Source organism: Scyliorhinus torazame, chromosome 12 (genome assembly GCF_047496885.1).
Source record: "Scyliorhinus torazame isolate Kashiwa2021f chromosome 12, sScyTor2.1, whole genome shotgun sequence".
Taxonomy (NCBI): domain Eukaryota; kingdom Metazoa; phylum Chordata; class Chondrichthyes; order Carcharhiniformes; family Scyliorhinidae; genus Scyliorhinus; species Scyliorhinus torazame.
The window spans coordinates 75,905,730-75,926,602 of record NC_092718.1 but is presented as its reverse complement, the minus strand read 5'-3'; the positions used below and the strand labels follow the sequence as shown (position 1 = coordinate 75,926,602).

Here is a 20,873-nt window from a genome sequence, read left to right as displayed (position 1 = left end):
TCAGTGTGTGTGTGTGTGTGTGTGGGGAGAGTCAGTGTGTGTGTGTGTGTGTGTGGGGAGAGTCAGTGTGTGTGTGTGTGTGTGTGGGGAGAGTCAGTGTGTGTGTGTGTGTGTGTGGGGAGAGTCAGTGTGTGTGTGTGTGTGTGTGGGGAGAGTCAGTGTGTGTGTGTGTGTGTGGGGGGAGAGTCAGTGTGTGTGTGTGTGTGTGTGGGGAGAGTCAGTGTGTGTGTGTGCGTGTGTGGGGAGAGTCAGTGTGTGTGTGTGTGTGTGTGGGGAGAGTCAGTGTGTGTGTGTGTGTGTGTGGGGAGAGTCAGTGTGTGTGTGTGTGTGTGTGGGGAGAGTCAGTGTGTGTGTGTGTGTGTGTGTGGGGAGAGTCAGTGTGTGTGTGTGTGTGTGTGGGGAGAGTCAGTGTGTGTGTGTGCGTGTGTGGGGAGAGTCAGTGTGTGTGTGTGCGTGTGTGGGGAGAGTCAGTGTGTGTGTGAGCGTGTGTGGGGAGAGTCAGTGTGTGTGTGTGCGTGTGTGGGGAGAGTCAGTGTGTGCGTGTGTGTGTGGGGGGAGAGTCAGTGTGTGTGTGTGGGGGGAGAGTCAGTGTGTGCGTGTGTGTGGGAGAGTCAGTGTGTGTGTGTGCATGTGTGGGGAGAGTCAGTGTGTGTGTGTGTGTGTGTGTGGGGAGAGTCAGTGTGTGTGTGTGCGTGTGTGGGGAGAGTCAGTGTGTGTGTGTGCGTGTGTGGGGAGAGTCAGTGTGTGTGTGTGTGTGTGTGGGGAGAGTCAGTGTGTGTGTGTGCGTGTGTGGGGAGAGTCAGTGTGTGTGTGTGTGTGTGTGGGGAGAGTCAGTGTGTGTGTGTGCGTGTGTGGGGAGAGTCAGTGTGTGTGTGTGTGTGTGGGGAGAGTCAGTGTGTGTGTGTGTGTGTGTGGGGAGAGTCAGTGTGTGTGTGTGTGTGTGTGGGGAGAGTCAGTGTGTGTGTGTGTGTGTGTGGGGAGAGTCAGTGTGTGTGTGTGTGTGTGTGGGGAGAGTCAGTGTGTGTGTGTGTGTGTGTGGGGAGAGTCAGTGTGTGTGTGTGTGTGTGTGGGGAGAGTCAGTGTGTGTGTGTGCGTGTGTGGGGAGAGTCAGTGTGTGTGTGTGTGGGGAGAGTCAGTGTGTGTGTGTGTGTGTGGGGAGAGTCAGTGTGTGTGTGTGTGTGTGTGGGGAGAGTCAGTGTGTGTGTGTGTGTGTGTGGGGAGAGTCAGTGTGTGTGTGTGTGTGTGGGGAGAGTCAGTGTGTGTGTGTGTGTGTGTGGGGAGAGTCAGTGTGTGTGTGTGTGTGTGTGGGGAGAGTCAGTGTGTGTGTGTGTGTGTGGTGGGGAGAGTCAGTGTGTGTGTGTGTGTGTGTGGGGAGAGTCAGTGTGTGTGTGTGTGTGTGGGGGGAGAGTCAGTGTGTGTGTGTGTGTGTGTGGGGAGAGTCAGTGTGTGTGTGTGTGTGTGGGGGGAGAGTCAGTGTGTGTGTGTGTGTGTGTGGGGAGAGTCAGTGTGTGTGTGTGCGTGTGTGGGGAGAGTCAGTGTGTGTGTGTGTGTGTGTGGGGAGAGTCAGTGTGTGTGTGTGTGTGTGTGGGGAGAGTCAGTGTGTGTGTGTGTGTGTGTGTGGGGAGAGTCAGTGTGTGTGTGTGTGTGTGTGTGGGGAGAGTCAGTGTGTGTGTGTGTGTGTGTGGGGAGAGTCAGTGTGTGTGTGTGCGTGTGTGGGGAGAGTCAGTGTGTGTGTGTGCGTGTGTGGGGAGAGTCAGTGTGTGTGTGAGCGTGTGTGGGGAGAGTCAGTGTGTGTGTGTGCGTGTGTGGGGAGAGTCAGTGTGTGCGTGTGTGTGTGGGGGGAGAGTCAGTGTGTGTGTGTGGGGGGAGAGTCAGTGTGTGCGTGTGTGGGGAGAGTCAGTGTGTGTGTGTGTGTGTGTGGGGAGAGTCAGTGTGTGCGTGTGTGTGTGTGGGGAGAGTCAGTGTGTGTGTGTGCGTGTGTGGGGAGAGTCAGTGTGTGTGTGTGTGGGGAGAGTCAGTGTGTGCGTGTGTGTGTGTGGGGAGAGTCAGTGTGTGTGTGTGTGTGTGTGGGGAGAGTCAGTGTGTGTGTGTGTGTGTGTGGGGAGAGTCAGTGTGTGTGTGTGTGGGGAGAGTCAGTGTGTGCGTGTGTGTGTGTGGGGAGAGTCAGTGTGTGCGTGTGTGGGGAGAGTCAGTGTGTGTGTGTGTGTGTGTGGGGAGAGTCAGTGTGTGTGTGTGTGGGGAGAGTCAGTGTGTGTGTGTGTGGGGAGAGTCAGTGTGTGTGTGTGTGTGTGTGGGGAGAGTCAGTGTGTGCGTGTGTGGGGAGAGTCAGTGTGTGTGTGTGTGTGTGTGGGGAGAGTCAGTGTGTGCGTGTGTGGGGAGAGTCAGTGTGTGTGTGTGTGTGTGTGGGGAGAGTCAGTGTGTGCGTGTGCGTGTGTGGGGAGAGTGGTGACTGGGAGCGGGTTTCCTTTCTTCATTGTGTAACTTATTTGTTCCAATAATTTTATGATGATGTTTCTTTACTGACCGTAGGCAAACTGGTCCTGATTTGTCGAGATCACTGGAAAGTAAAGAAATAAAATATGTAATTAGTATTTTCTGGAGATTTCTCAATCGGATTTGATTTATTCTGCTTCTGCTCTGACATTCATTGCAGCCAAAGTATTGCGATGAGCTGGATTGTCAGACTGTAGTGACCCCTGCTGTGTGTGAGACTCCCCATCTGAACACCTTCAGCAGCATTGTAGCACAGTGGTTAGCACTGCTGCCTCACAGCGCCAGGGACCCGGATTCAATTGCTGCCTTGGGTGACCATGTGGAGTTTGTACTTTCTCCCCGTGTCTGCGTGGGTTTCTTCCAGGTGCTCCAGTTTCCTCCAACAGTCTACAGATGTGCAGGTTCAATGGATTGGCCATGATAAATTGCCCCTTAATGTCCAAAAGGTTAAGAGGGATAACGAAGATAGGGCAGTGGAATGGGCCAAGCTTGAGTGCTTGTATAGAGGGCCAGTGCAGCCCTGATGGGCCGAATGGCCTCCTTCTGTACTCTAAGGATTCTATGATTCTCACACACGCACGCCCTCTCCCCCTCACACATGCACGCCCTCTCCCCCTCACACACGCACGCCCTCTCCCCCTCACACACGCACGCCCTCTCCCCCTCACACACGCACGCCCTCTCCCCCTCACACACGCACGTCCTCTCCCCCTCACACACGCACCCCCTCTCCCCCTCACACACGCACGCCCTCTCCCCCTCACACACGCACGTCCTCTCCCCCTCACACACGCACGTCCTCTCCCCCTCACACACGCACGTCCTCTCCCCCTCACACACGCACCCCCTCTCCCCCTCACACACGCACCCCTCTCCCCCTCACACACGCACCCCCTCTCCCCCTCACACACGCACCCCCTCTCCCCCTCACACACGCACCCCCTCTCCCCCTCACACACGCACCCCCTCTCCCCCTCACACACGCACCCCCTCTCCCCCTCACACACGCACCCCCTCTCCCCCTCACACACGCACCCCCTCTCCCCCTCACACACGCACCCCCTCTCCCCCTCACACACGCACCCCCCTCTCCCCCTCACACACGCACCCCCTCTCCCCATCACACACGCACCCCCTCTCCCCCTCACACACGCACCCCCTCTCCCCCTTACACACGCACCCCCTCTCCCCCTTACACACGCACCCCCTCTCCCCCTCACACACGCACGCCCTCTCCCCCTCACACACGCACGCCCTCTCCCCCTCACACACGCACGCCCTCTCCCCCTTACACATGCACGCCCTCTCCCCCTCACACACGCACGCCGTCACACGCACTCCGTCACACGCACTTCGTCACGCGCACTCCGTCACACACACACACTGACTCTCACACACTGACTCTCACACACACACTCTCTCAAGCACACCCTCTCTTTTGTGTGCTCTCTCTTGTGCGCATTCTCTCTCACGCACATTCTCTCTTGTGCGCGCTCTCTCTCACACTCATTCACTCACTCACTCACTCATTTATTCACAGAGTAAAGCTTCCTTTACACTGTCCCCATCAAACTCTCCCAGGACAGGTACAGCACACGGTTAGATACAGTGTAAAGCTCCCTCTACACTGTCCCCATCAAACATTCCCAGGACAGATACAGCACGGATGTAGATACAGAGTAAAGCTCCCTCTACACTGTCCCCATCAAACACTCCCAGGTGAGGTACAGCACAGAATGAAATACAGAGTAAAGCTCCCTCTACACTGTCCCCATCAAACACCCACAGGACAGGTACAGCACGGTGTTAGACACAGAGTAAAGCTCCCTCTACACTGTCCCCATCAAACACTCCCAGGACAGGTACAGCACGGGGTTAGATACAGAGTAAAGCTCCCTCTACACTGTCCCCATCAAACACACCCAGGGCAGGTACAGCACGGGGTTAGATACAGAGTAAAGCTCCCTTTAAATGGTAAATGGTAAAGTTCTTGGAAGTGTGGATGAGCAGAGGGATCTAGGCGTCCATGTACATAGATCCCTGAAAGTTGCCACCCAGGTTGATAGGGTTGTGAAGAAGGCCTATGGAGTGTTGGCCTTTATTGGTAGAGGGATTGAGTTCCGGAGTCAGGAGGTCATGTTGCAGCTGTACAGAACTCTGGTACGGCCGCATTTGGAGTATTGCGTACAGTTCTGGTCACCGCATTATAGGAAGGACGTGGAGGCTTTGGAGCGGGTGCAGAGATTTACCAGGATGTTGCCTGGTATGGAGGGAAAATCTTATGAGGAAAGGCTGATGGACTTGAGGTTGTTTTCGTTGGAGAGAAGAAGGTTAAGAGGAGGTTTAATAGAGGCATACAAAATGATCAGGGGGTTAGATAGGGTGGACAGTGAGAGCCTTCTCCCGCGGATGGAAATGGCTGGCACGAGGGAACATAGCTTTAAACTGAGGGGTAATAGATATAGGACAGAGGTCAGAAGTAGGTTCTTTACGCAAAGAGTAGTGAGGCCGTGGAATGCCCTACCTGCTACAGTAGTGAACTCGCCAACATTGAGGGCATTTAAAAGTTTATTGGATAAACATATGGATGATAATGGCACAGTGTAGGTTAGATGACTTTTGTTTCGGTGCAACATCGTGGGCCGAAGGGCCTGTACTGCGCTGTATCGTTCCATGTTCTATGTACACTGTCCCCATCAAACACTCCCAGGGCAGGTACAGCACGGGGTTAGATACAGAGTAAAGCTGCCTCTACACTGTCTCCATCAAACACTCCACAGACAGGTACAGCACGGGGTTAGGTACAGAGTAAAGCTCCCTCTACACTGTCCCCATCAAACACTCCCAGGGCAGGTACAGCACAGGGTTAGGTACAGAGTAAAGCTCCCTCTACACTGTCCCCATCAAACACTCCCAGGGCAGGTACAGCACAGGATTAGATATTCTGTTCCCTTGTAAACCTGTGGAACTTGAAATTGTAAGATAGAATAAATTTCAGATCGATATTGAGATTGCTTTCTTGTCAATGGTGTTTTTTACGATGCTTTGTCGGGTTACATCACTCATCATCTCGTTTGGAACCTGCTTTGGTGCAGTGTGATATTGTTGTATTGCAGGTTTGTACTAAATGGCTCGCGCAGTGTGTCGTAACTGAGTACTGCAATAGGAGACTGACTGGCAGGAATTCAGTGATATTCTGCTGAATCAGCCCTTCACCCTGTGCCTGATTCAGGTCCAGGGCTGATTGCTCAACACTGGCAGCGAGTCAGAGGATGATTGATAAAGGCAGCTTGAGTAAATTTGCTTGGTTTCGTCCTTGGAGATTATACCCTGCACTTCATGAGCTCACACCACTGATAGGGGCCAATGCTGGAGTGAGTTCTGCAGGCACAGAATGCCTGTGACACACTGACACACACACACTGACTGACTCAATCACTGACTCAATCACTGACTGACTCAATCACTGACTGACTCAATCACTGACTGACTCAAGCACTGACTGACTCAATCACTGACTGACTCACTGACTGACTCACTGACTGACTCACTGACTGACTCACTGACTGACTCACTGACTGACTCAATCACTGACTCAATCACTGACTCAATCACTGACTCAATCACTGACTCAATCACTGACTGACTCAACCACTGACTGACTCAATCACTGACTCAATCACTGACTGACTCAATCACTGACTCAATCACTTACTGACTCAATCACTGACTCAATCACTGACTCAATCACTGACTCAATCACTAACTCAATCAATAACTGACTCAATCACTAACTGACTCAATCACTAACTGACTCAATCACTAACTGACTCAATCACTGATTCAATCACTGACTCACTCAATCACAGACTGACTCAATCACAGACTGACTCAATCACAGACTGACTCAATCACTGACTGACTCAATCACTGACTGACTCAATCACTGACTGACTCAATCACTGACTGACTCAATCACTGACTCAATCACTGACTCAATCACTGACTCAATCACAAACTGACTCAATCACTAACTGACTCAATCACTAACTGACTCAATCACTAACTGACTCAATCACTGACTCAATCACTGACTCAATCACAGACTGACTCAATCACAGACTGACTCAATCACAGACTGACTCAATCACTGACTGATTCAATCACTGACTGACTCAATCACTGACTCAATCACTGACTCAATCACTGACTCAATCACTGACTCAATCACTGACTCAATCACTGACTCAATCACTGACTGACTCAATCGCTGACTCAATCACTGACTCAATCACTGACTCAATCAACCACTGACTCAATCACTGACTCAATCACTGACTGACTCAACCACTGACAGACTCAACCACTGACAGACTCAATCACTGACTGACTCAGTCACTGACTGACTCAATCACTGACTGACTCAATCACTGGCTGACTCAATCACTGACTGACTCAATCACTGACTGACTCAATCACTGACTCAATCACTGACTCAATCACTGACTCAATCACTGACTGACTCAATCACTGACTGACTCAATCACTGACTGACTCAATCACTGACTGACTCAATCACTGACTGACTCAATCGCTGACTCAATCGCTGACTCAATCACTGACTCAATCACTGACTCAATCACTGACTCAATCACTGACTGACTCAATCACTGACTGACTCAACCACTGACAGACTCAACCACTGACTGACTCAATCACTGACTGACTCAATCACTGACTGACTCAATCACTGACTGATTCAATCACTGACTGACTCAATGACTGACTCAATCACTGACTCAATCACTGACTCAATCACTGACTCAATCACTGACTCAATCACTGACTGACTCAATCACTGACTGACTCAATCACTGACTGACTCAATCACTGACTGACTCAATCGCTGACTCAATCGCTGACTCAATCGCTGACTCAATCGCTGACTCAATCGCTGACTTACTCAATCACTGACTGACTCAATCACTGACTGACTCAATCACTGACTGACTCAATCGCTGACTCAATCACTGACTGACTCAATCACTGACTCAATCACTGACTGACTCAATCACTGACTGACTGAATCACTGACTGACTCAATCGCTGACTCAATCGCTGACTCAATCGCTGACTCAATCGCTGACTCAATCGCTGACTCAATCGCTGACTCAATCACTGACTGACTCAATCACTGACTGACTCAATCACTGACTGGCTCAATCACTGACTGACTCAATCACTGACTCAATCACTGACTCAATCACTGACTGACTCAATCACTGACTGACTCAATCGCTGACTGACTCAATCACTGACTGACTCAATCGCTGACTCAATCACTGACTCAATCACTGACTCAATCACTGACTGACTCAATCACAGACTGACTCAATCGCTGACTCAATCACTGACTGACTCAATCGCTGACTCAATCGCTGACTCAATCGCTGACTCAATCACTGACTGACTCAATCGCTGACTCAATCGCTGACTCAATCACTGACTGACTCAATCGCTGACTCAATCGCTGACTCAATCGCTGACTCAATCACTGACTCAATCACTGACTGACTCAATCGCTGACTGACTCAATCGCTGACTGACTCAATCGCTGACTGACTCAATCACTGAATGACTCAATCACTGACTGACTCAATCGCTGACTCAATCGCTGACTCAATCGCTGACTCAATCACCGACTGACTCAATCACCGACTGACTCAATCACCGACTGACTCAATGGCTGACTCAATGGCTGACTCAATCGCTGACTGACTCAATCACTGACTGACTCAATCACTGACTGACTCAATCACTGACTGACTCAATCACTGACTCAATCGCTGACTCAATCGCTGATTCAATCGCTGACTCAATCGCTGACTCAATCGCTGACTCAATCGCTGACTCAATCACTGACTCAATCACTGACTCAATCAATCACTGTCTCAATCACTGTCTCAATCACCAACTGACTCAATCACTGACTCAATCACTGTCTCAATCACCAACTGACTCAATCACTGACTCAATCACCAACTGACTCAATCACTGACTCAATCACCAACTGACTCAATCACTGACTCAATCACTGTCTCAATCACCAACTGACTCAATCACTGACTCAATCACTGACTCAATCACTGACTGACTCAATCACTGACTCAATCACTGACTCAATCACTGACTCAATCACTGACTCAATCACTGACTGACTCAATCACTGACTGACTCAATCACTGACTGACTCAATCACTGACTGACTCAATCACTGACTGACTCAATCACTGACTGACTCAATCACTGACTGACTCAATCGCTGACTCAATCGCTGACTCAATCGCTGACTCAATCGCTGACTCAATCGCTGACTCAATCGCTGACTCAATCGCTGACTCAATCGCTGACTCAATCGCTGACTCAATCGCTGACTGACTCAATCGCTGACTCAATCGCTGACTCAATCACCGACTGACTCAATCACCGACTGACTCAATCGCTGACTCAATCGCTGACTCAATCGCTGACTCAATCACTGACTCAATCGCTGACTGACTCAATCGCTGCCTGACTCAATCGCTGACTGACTCAATCGCTGACTGACTCAATCGCTGACTGACTCAATCGCTGACTGACTTAATCGCTGACTGACTCAATCGCTGACTCAATCGCTGACTCAATCGCTGACTCAATCGCTGACTCAATCGCTGACTCAATCGCTGACTCAATCGCCGACTGACTCAATCGCTGACTCAATCGCTGACTCAATCGCCGACTGACTCAATCGCTGACTCAATCGCTGACTCAATCGCTGACTCAATCGCTGACTCAATCGCTGACTCAATCGCTGACTCAATCGCTGTCTCAATCACTGTCTCAATCGCCGACGGACTCAATCGCCGACTGACTCAATCGCTGACTGACTCAATCGCTGACTCAATCGCTGTCTCAATCACCGACTGACTCAATCGCTGACTCAATCACTGACTGACTCAATCACTGACTGACTCAATCACTGACTGACTCAATCGCTGACTCAATCGCTGACTCAATCGCTGACTCAATCACTGACTCAATCACTGACTCAATCACTGACTGACTCAATCACTGACTGACTCAATCGCTGACTCAATCGCTGACTCAATCGCTGACTGACTCAATCACTGACTGACTCAATCGCTGACTCAATCGCTGACTGACTCAATCACTGACTGACTCAATCACTGACTCAATCACTGACTCAATCACTGACTGACTCAATCACTGACTGACTCAATCACTGACTCAATCACTGACTGACTCAATCACTGACTGACTCAATCACTGACTCAATCACTGACTCAATCGCTGACTCAATCGCTGACTCAATCGCTGACTCAATCGCTGACTCAATCGCTGACTCAATCGCTGACTCAATCGCTGACTCAATCGCTGACTCAATCAATGACTGACTCAATCGCTGACTCAATCGCTGACTCAATCGCTGACTGACTCAATCACTGACTGACTCAATCACTGACTGACTCAATCGCTGACTCAATCGCTGACTCAATCGCTGACTCAATCGCTGACTCAATCACTGACTCAATCACTGACTCAATCACTGACTCAATCACTGACTCAATCAGTGACTGACTCAATCACTGACTCAATCACTGTCTCAATCACTGACTCAATCACTGACTCAATCACTGACTGACTCAATCACTGACTCAATCGCTGACTCAATCGCTGACTCAATCACTGACTCAATCACTGACTCAATCACTGACTCAATCACTGACTCAATCACTGACTCAATCACTGACTGACTCAATCACTGACTGACTCAATCACTGACTGACTCAATCACTGACTGACTCAATCACTGATTGACTCAATCATTGACTGACTCAATCACTGACTGACTCAATCGCTGACTGACTCAATTGCTGACTGACTCAATCGCTGACTCAATCGCTGACTCAATCACTGACTCAATCGCTGACTCAATCGCTGACTCAATCACTGACTGACTCAATCACTGACTGACTCAATCGCTGACTCAATCGCTGACTCAATCGCTGACTCAATCACTGTCTCAATCACCGACTGACTCAATCACTGACTCAATCACTGACTGACTCAATCACTGACTGACTCAATCACTGACTCAATCACTGACTCAATCACTGACTCAATCACTGACTGACTCAATCACTGACTGACTCAATCACTGACTGACTCAATCACTGACTGACTCAATCGCTGACTCAATCGCTGACTCAATCACTGACTCAATCACTGACTCAATCACTGACTCAATCACTGACTGACTCAATCACTGACTGACTCAACCACTGACAGACTCAACCACTGACTGACTCAATCACTGACTGACTCAATCACTGACTGACTCAATCACTGACTGATTCAATCACTGACTGACTCAATGACTGACTCAATCACTGACTCAATCACTGACTCAATCACTGACTCAATCACTGACTCAATCACTGACTGACTCAATCACTGACTGACTCAATCACTGACTGACTCAATCACTGACTGACTCAATCGCTGACTCAATCGCTGACTCAATCGCTGACTCAATCGCTGACTCAATCGCTGACTCACTCAATCACTGACTGACTCAATCACTGACTGACTCAATCACTGACTGACTCAATCGCTGACTCAATCACTGACTGACTCAATCACTGACTCAATCACTGACTGACTCAATCACTGACTGACTGAATCACTGACTGACTCAATCGCTGACTCAATCGCTGACTCAATCGCTGACTCAATCGCTGACTCAATCGCTGACTCAATCGCTGACTCAATCACTGACTGACTCAATCACTGACTGACTCAATCACTGACTGGCTCAATCACTGACTGACTCAATTACTGACTCAATCACTGACTCAATCACTGACTGACTCAATCACTGACTGACTCAATCGCTGACTGACTCAATCACTGACTGACTCAATCGCTGACTCAATCACTGACTCAATCACTGACTCAATCACTGACTGACTCAATCACAGACTGACTCAATCGCTGACTCAATCACTGACTGACTCAATCGCTGACTCAATCGCTGACTCAATCGCTGACTCAATCACTGACTGACTCAATCGCTGACTCAATCGCTGACTCAATCACTGACTGACTCAATCGCTGACTCAATCGCTGACTCAATCGCTGACTCAATCACTGACTCAATCACTGACTGACTCAATCGCTGACTGACTCAATCGCTGACTGACTCAATCGCTGACTGACTCAATCACTGAATGACTCAATCACTGACTGACTCAATCGCTGACTCAATCGCTGACTCAATCGCTGACTCAATCGCTGACTCAATCACCGACTGACTCAATCACCGACTGACTCAATCACCGACTGACTCAATGGCTGACTCAATGGCTGACTCAATCGCTGACTGACTCAATCACTGACTGACTCAATCACTGACTGACTCAATCACTGACTGACTCAATCACTGACTCAATCGCTGACTCAATCGCTGATTCAATCGCTGACTCAATCGCTGACTCAATCGCTGACTCAATCGCTGACTCAATCACTGACTCAATCACTGACTCAATCAATCACTGTCTCAATCACTGTCTCAATCACCAACTGACTCAATCACTGACTCAATCACTGTCTCAATCACCAACTGACTCAATCACTGACTCAATCACCAACTGACTCAATCACTGACTCAATCACCAACTGACTCAATCACTGACTCAATCACTGTCTCAATCACCAACTGACTCAATCACTGACTCAATCACTGACTCAATCACTGACTGACTCAATCACTGACTCAATCACTGACTCAATCACTGACTCAATCACTGACTCAATCACTGACTGACTCAATCACTGACTGACTCAATCACTGACTGACTCAATCACTGACTGACTCAATCACTGACTGACTCAATCACTGACTGACTCAATCACTGACTGACTCAATCGCTGACTCAATCGCTGACTCAATCGCTGACTCAATCGCTGACTCAATCGCTGACTCAATCGCTGACTCAATCGCTGACTCAATCGCTGACTGACTCAATCGCTGACTCAATCGCTGACTCAATCACCGACTGACTCAATCACCGACTGACTCAATCGCTGACTCAATCGCTGACTCAATCGCTGACTCAATCACTGACTCAATCGCTGACTGACTCAATCGCTGCCTGACTCAATCGCTGACTGACTCAATCGCTGACTGACTCAATCGCTGACTGACTCAATCGCTGACTGACTTAATCGCTGACTGACTCAATCGCTGACTCAATCGCTGACTCAATCGCTGACTCAATCGCTGACTCAATCGCTGACTCAATCGCTGACTCAATCGCCGACTGACTCAATCGCTGACTCAATCGCTGACTCAATCGCCGACTGACTCAATCGCTGACTCAATCGCTGACTCAATCGCTGACTCAATCGCTGACTCAATCGCTGACTCAATCGCTGACTCAATCGCTGTCTCAATCACTGTCTCAATCGCCGACGGACTCAATCGCCGACTGACTCAATCGCTGACTGACTCAATCGCTGACTCAATCGCTGTCTCAATCACCGACTGACTCAATCGCTGACTCAATCACTGACTGACTCAATCACTGACTGACTCAATCACTGACTGACTCAATCGCTGACTCAATCGCTGACTCAATCACTGACTCAATCACTGACTCAATCACTGACTGACTCAATCACTGACTGACTCAATCGCTGACTCAATCGCTGACTCAATCGCTGACTGACTCAATCACTGACTGACTCAATCGCTGACTCAATCGCTGACTGACTCAATCACTGACTGACTCAATCACTGACTCAATCACTGACTCAATCACTGACTGACTCAATCACTGACTGACTCAATCACTGACTCAATCACTGACTGACTCAATCACTGACTGACTCAATCACTGACTCAATCACTGACTCAATCGCTGACTCAATCGCTGACTCAATCGCTGACTCAATCGCTGACTCAATCGCTGACTCAATCGCTGACTCAATCGCTGACTCAATCGCTGACTCAATCAATGACTGACTCAATCGCTGACTCAATCGCTGACTCAATCGCTGACTGACTCAATCACTGACTGACTCAATCACTGACTGACTCAATCGCTGACTCAATCGCTGACTCAATCGCTGACTCAATCGCTGACTCAATCACTGACTCAATCACTGACTCAATCACTGACTCAATCACTGACTCAATCAGTGACTGACTCAATCACTGACTCAATCACTGTCTCAATCACTGACTCAATCACTGACTCAATCACTGACTGACTCAATCACTGACTGACTCAATCGCTGACTCAATCGCTGACTCAATCGCTGACTCAATCACTGACTCAATCACTGACTCAATCACTGACTCAATCACTGACTCAATCACTGACTCAATCACTGACTGACTCAATCACTGACTGACTCAATCACTGACTGACTCAATCACTGACTGACTCAATCACTGATTGACTCAATCATTGACTGACTCAATCACTGACTGACTCAATCGCTGACTGACTCAATTGCTGACTGACTCAATCGCTGACTCAATCGCTGACTCAATCACTGACTCAATCGCTGACTCAATCGCTGACTCAATCACTGACTGACTCAATCACTGACTGACTCAATCGCTGACTCAATCGCTGACTCAATCGCTGACTCAATCACTGTCTCAATCACCGACTGACTCAATCACTGACTCAATCACTGACTGACTCAATCACTGACTGACTCAATCGCTGACTCAATCGCTGACTCAATCACTGACTCAATCACTGACTCAATCACTGACTCAATCACTGACTCAATCACTGACTGACTCAATCACTGACTGACTCAATCACTGACTGACTCAATCGCTGACTCAATCGCTGACTCAATCGCTGACTCAGTCGCTGACTCAGTCGCTGACTCAATCGCTGACTCAATCACTGACTGACTCAATCACTGACTCAATCGCTGACTCAATCACTGACTGACTCAATCACTGACTGACTCAATCACTGACTGACTCAATCGCTGACTGACTCAATCGCTGACTCAATCGCTGACTCAATCGCTGACTCAATCGCTGACTCAATCGCTGACTCAATCGCTGACTCAATCACTGACTCAATCACTGACTCAATCAATGACTCAATCACTGACTCAATCAGTGACTGACTCAATCACTGACTCAATCACTGTCTCAATCACCGACTGACTCAATCGCTGACTCAATCGCTGACTCAATCGCTGACTCAATCGCTGACTCAATCGCTGACTCAATCACTGACTCAATCAATGACTGACTCAATCGCTGACTCAATCGCTGACTCAATCGCTGACTGACTCAATCACTGACTGACTCAATCACTGACTGACTCAATCGCTGACTCAATCGCTGACTCAATCGCTGACTCAATCACTGACTCAATCACTGACTCAATCACTGACTCAATCACTGACTCAATCAGTGACTGACTCAATCACTGACTCAATCACTGTCTCAATCACTGACTCAATCACTGACTCAATCACTGACTGACTCAATCACTGACTGACTGAATCGCTGACTCAATCGCTGACTGAATCGCTGACTCAATCACTGACTCAATCACTGACTCAATCACTGACTCAATCACTGACTCAATCACTGACTCAATCACTGACTGACTCAATCACTGATTGACTCAATCATTGACTGACTCAATCACTGACTGACTCAATCGCTGACTGACTCAATTGCTGACTGACTCAATCGCTGAATCAATCGCTGACTCAATCGCTGACTCAATCACTGACTCAATCGCTGACTCAATCGCTGACTCAATCACTGACTGACTCAATCACTGACTGACTCAATCGCTGACTCAATCGCTGACTCAATCGCTGACTCAATCACTGTCTCAATCACCGACTGACTCAATCACTGACTCAATCACTGACTGACTCAATCACTGACTGACTCAATCGCTGACTCAATCGCTGACTCAATCACTGACTCAATCACTGACTCAATCACTGACTCAATCACTGACTGACTCAATCACTGACTGACTCATTCACTGACTGACTCAATCGCTGACTCAATCGCTGACTCAATCGCTGACTCAGTCGCTGACTCAGTCGCTGACTCAATCGCTGACTCAATCACTGACTGACTCAATCACTGACTCAATCGCTGACTCAATCACTGACTGACTCAATCACTGACTGACTCAATCACTGACTGACTCAATCGCTGACTGACTCAATCGCTGACTCAATCGCTGACTCAATCGCTGACTCAATCGCTGACTCAATCGCTGACTCAATCACTGACTCAATCACTGACTCAATCAATGACTCAATCACTGACTCAATCAGTGACTGACTCAATCACTGACTCAATCACTGTCTCAATCACCGACTAACTCAATCACTGACTCAATCACTGACTGACTCTGACTGACTCAATCGCTGACTCAATCGCTGACTCAATCACTGACTCAATCACTGACTCAATCACTGACTCAATCACTGTCTCAATCACCGACTGACTCAATCACTGACTGACTCAATCGCTGACTCAATCACTGACTCAATCACTGATTGACTCAATCACTGACTGACTCAATCACTGACTGACTCAATCACTGACTGACTCAATCACTGACTGACTCAATCACTGACTCACTCAATCACTGACTCAATCACTGACTGACTCAATCACTGTCTTAATCACCGACTGACTGACTCAATCACTGACTCAATCACTGACTCAATCACTGACTCAATCACTGACTCAATCACTGATTGACTCAATCACTGACTGACTCAAACACTGACTGACTCAATCACTGACTCAATCACTGACTGACTCAATCACTGTCTCAATCACCGACTGACTGAATCACTGACTCAATCACTGACTGACTCAATCACTGACTCAATCACTGACTCAATCACTGACTCAATCACTGACTCAATCACTGACTGACTCAATCACTGACTGACTCAATCACTGACTGACTCAATCGCTGACTCAATCGCCGACTCAGTCGCTGACTCAGTCGCTGACTCAGTCGATGACCCAGTCGCTGACACAGTCGCTGACTCAATCACTGACTCAATCAATGACTGACTCAATCACTGACTCAATCGCTGACTCAATCACTGACTCAATCACTGACTGACTCAATCACTGATTGACTCAATCACTGACTCAATCACTGACTGACTCAATCACTGACTGACTCAATCACTGACTGACTCAATCACTGACTGACTCAATCACTGACTGACTCAATCACTCGCTGACTCAATCGCTGACTCAATCGCTGACTCAATCGCTGACTCAATCGCTGTCTCAATCGCTGTCTCAATCGCTGTCTCAATCACTGACTCAATCACTGACTCAATCACTGACTCAATCACTGACTGACTCAATCACCGACTGACTCAATCACCGACTGACTCAATCACCGACTGACTCAATCACTGACTAACTCAATCACCGACTGATGCAATCACCGACTGACTCAATCGCTGACTCAATCGCTGACTCAATCACTGACTCAACCACTGACTGACTCAATCACTGACTCAACCACTGACTGACTCAATCACTGACTCAACCACTGACTCAATCACTGACTCAATCACTGACTCAATCACTGACTCAATCACTGACTCAATCACTGACTCAATCACGGACTGACTCAATCACGGACTGACTCAATCACTGACTGACTCAATCACTGACTGACTCAATCACTGACTGACTCAATCACTGACTGACTCAATCACTGACTGACTCAATCACTGACTCACTCAATCACTGACTCAATCACTGACTGACTCAATCACTGTCTCAATCACCGACTGACTGACTCAATCACTGACTCAATCACTGACTCAATCACTGACTCAATCACTGACTCAATCACTGACTGACTCAATCACTGACTGACTCAAACACTGACTGACTCAATCACTGACTCAATCACTGACTGACTCAATCACTGTCTCAATCACCGACTGACTGAATCACTGACTCAATCACTGACTGACTCAATCACTGACTCAATCACTGACTCAATCACTGACTCAATCACTGACTCAATCAATGACTCAATCACTGACTCAATCACTGACTCAATCACTGATTGACTCAATCACTGACTGACTCAATCACTGACTGACTCAATCGCTGACTCAATCGCTGACTCAATCGCTGACTCAATCGCTGACTCAATCGCTGACTCAATCGCTGACTCAATCGCTGACTCAATCGCTGACTCAATCGCTGACTCAATCGCTGACTCAATCGCTGACTCAATCGCTGATTCAATCACTGACTCTATCACTGACTCAATCACTGACTCAATCACTGACTCAATCACTGACTCAATCAATCACTGACTGACTCAATCACTGACTGACTCAATCACTGACTCAATCACTGACTCACTCAATCACTGACTCAATCAATCACTGACTGACTCAATCACTGACTGACTCAATCAATCACTGACTCAATCAATCACTGACTCAATCAATCACTGACTCAATCAATCACTGACTCAATCACTGACTCAATCACTGACTTACTCAATCACTGACTCAATCACTGACTCAATCACTGACTCAATCACTGACTCAATCAATCACTGATTGACTCAATCACAGACTGACTCAATCAATCACTGACTCAATCACTGACTCAATCAATCACTGACTGACTCAATCAATCACTGACTGACTCAATCAATCACTGACTGACTCAATCAAACACTGACTCACTCAATCACTCACTGACTCAATCAATCACTGACTGACTCAATCAAACACTGACTCACTCAATCACTCACTGACTCAAACACTGACTCAGTCACTGACTGACTCAAACACTCACTGACACAATCACTGACTGACTCAATCACTGACTGACTCAAACACTGACTGACTCAATCACTGACTCAATCACTGACTGACTCAATCACTGTCTCAATCCCCGACTGACTCAATCACTGACTCAATCAATCACTGACTGACTCAATCACTGACTGACTTAATCAATCACTGACTGACTCAATCAATCACTGACGGACTCAATCAATCACTGACTCAAACACTGACTCACTCAATCACTCACTGACTCAAACACTGACTCAATCACTGACTGACTCAAACACTCACTGACTCAATCACTGACTGACTCAAACACTGACTGAGTCAATCACTGACTCAATCACTGACTGACTCAATCACTGTCTCAATCACCGACTGACTGAATCACTGACTCAATCACTGACTGACTCAATCACTGACTCAATCACTGACTCAATCACTGACTGAATCACTGACTCAATCACTGACTCAATCGCTGACTCAATCGCTGACTCAATCGCTGACTCAATCGCTGACTCAATCGCTGACTCAATCGCTGACTCAATCGCTGACTCAATCACTGACTCAATCACTGACTCACTCAATCACTGACTCAATCACTGACTCAATCAATCACTGACTCAATCACTGACTCAATCAATCACTGACTCAATCACTGACTCAATCAATCACTGACTGACTCAATCAATCACTGACTGACTCAATCAATCACTGACTGACTCAATCAATCACTGACTCAAACACTGACTCACTCAATCAATCACTGACTCAAACACTGACTCACTCAATCACTCACTGACTCAAACACTGACTCAATCACTGACTGACTCAAACACTCACTGACTCAAACACTGACTCAATCAATCACTGACTGACTCAATCAATCACTGACTGACTCAATCAATCACTGACTCAAACACTGACTCACTCAATCACTCACTGACTCAAACACTGACTCAATCACTGACTGACTCAAACACTCACTGACTCAATCACTGACTGACTCAATCACTGACTGACTCAATCACTGACTGACTTAAACACTGACTGACTCAAACACTGACTGACTCAATCACTGACTCAATCACTGACTGACTCAATCACTGTCTCAATCACCGACTGACTGAATCACTGACTCAATCACTGACTGACTCAATCACTGACTCAATCACTGACTCAATCACTGACTGAATCACTGACTCAATCTCTGACTCAATCACTGACTCAATCACTGACTCAATCACCGACTGACTCAATCGCTGAATCAATCGCTGAATCAATCGCTGAATCAATCGCTGACTCAATCGCTGACTCAATCACTGACTCAATCACTGACTCAATCACTGACTGACTCAATCACTGTCTCAATCACCGACTGACTGAATCACTGACTCAATCACTGACTGACTCAATCACTGACTCAATCACTGACTCAATCACTGACTGAATCACTGACTCAATCACTGACTCAATCACTGACTCAATCACTGACTCAATCACCGACTGACTCAATCGCTGACTCAATCGCTGAATCAATCGCTGACTCAATCGCTGACTCAATCACTGACTCAATCACTGACTCAATCACTGACTCAATCACTGACTCAATCACTGACTCAATCACTGACTCACTCAATCGCTGACTCAATCACTGACTCAGTCAATCACTGACTGACTCAATCAATCACTGAATGACTCAATCAATCACTGACTAACTCAATCACTGACTGACTCAATCAATCACTGACTCAAGCACTGACTCACTCAATCACTCTCTGACTCAAACACTGACTCAATCACTGACTGACTCAAAGACTCACTTACTCAAACACTGACTCACTCAATCACTCACTGACTCAAACACTGACTCAATCACTGACTGACTCAATCACTGACTCAATCACTGAGTGACTCAATCACTGTCTCAATCACCGACTGACTGAATCACTGACTCAATCACTGACTGACTCAATCACTGACTCAATCACTGACTCAATCACTGACTCAATCGCCGACTGACTCAATCGCTGACTCAATCGCTGACTCAATCGCTGACTCAATCGCTGACTCAATCGCTGACTCAATCGCTGACTCAATCACTGACTCAATCACTGACTCAATCACTGACTCAATCACTGACTCACTCAATGACTGACTCTATCACTGACGCAATCACTGACTGACTCAATCACTGACTCACTCAATCACTCACTGACTCAAACACTGACTCAATCACTGACTGACTCAAACACTGACTGACTCAATCACTGACTCAATCACTGACTGACTGAATCACTGTCTCAATCACCGACTGACTGAATCACTGACTCAATCACTGACTGACTCAATCACTGACTCAATCACCGACTGACTCAATCACTGACTCAATCAATCACTGACTGACTCAATCACTGACTGACTCAATCAATCACTGACTCAATCACTGA

General features: G+C 47.6%; 1 protein-coding gene across 1 annotated transcript in view; it reads right to left on the bottom strand.

Annotated features, from left to right (window-relative positions):
• Positions 1 to 20,873, bottom strand: part of LOC140387193 (sodium/potassium-transporting ATPase subunit gamma-like) — a 140,290-nt gene that overhangs the window by 73,465 nt on the left and 45,952 nt on the right. Inside the window, exon 2 of the mRNA XM_072470174.1 lies at positions 2,525 to 2,557. Within this exon, the coding sequence (XP_072326275.1) occupies positions 2,525 to 2,557 (33 nt within the window). The remainder of the gene's footprint in view (positions 1 to 2,524; positions 2,558 to 20,873) is intronic.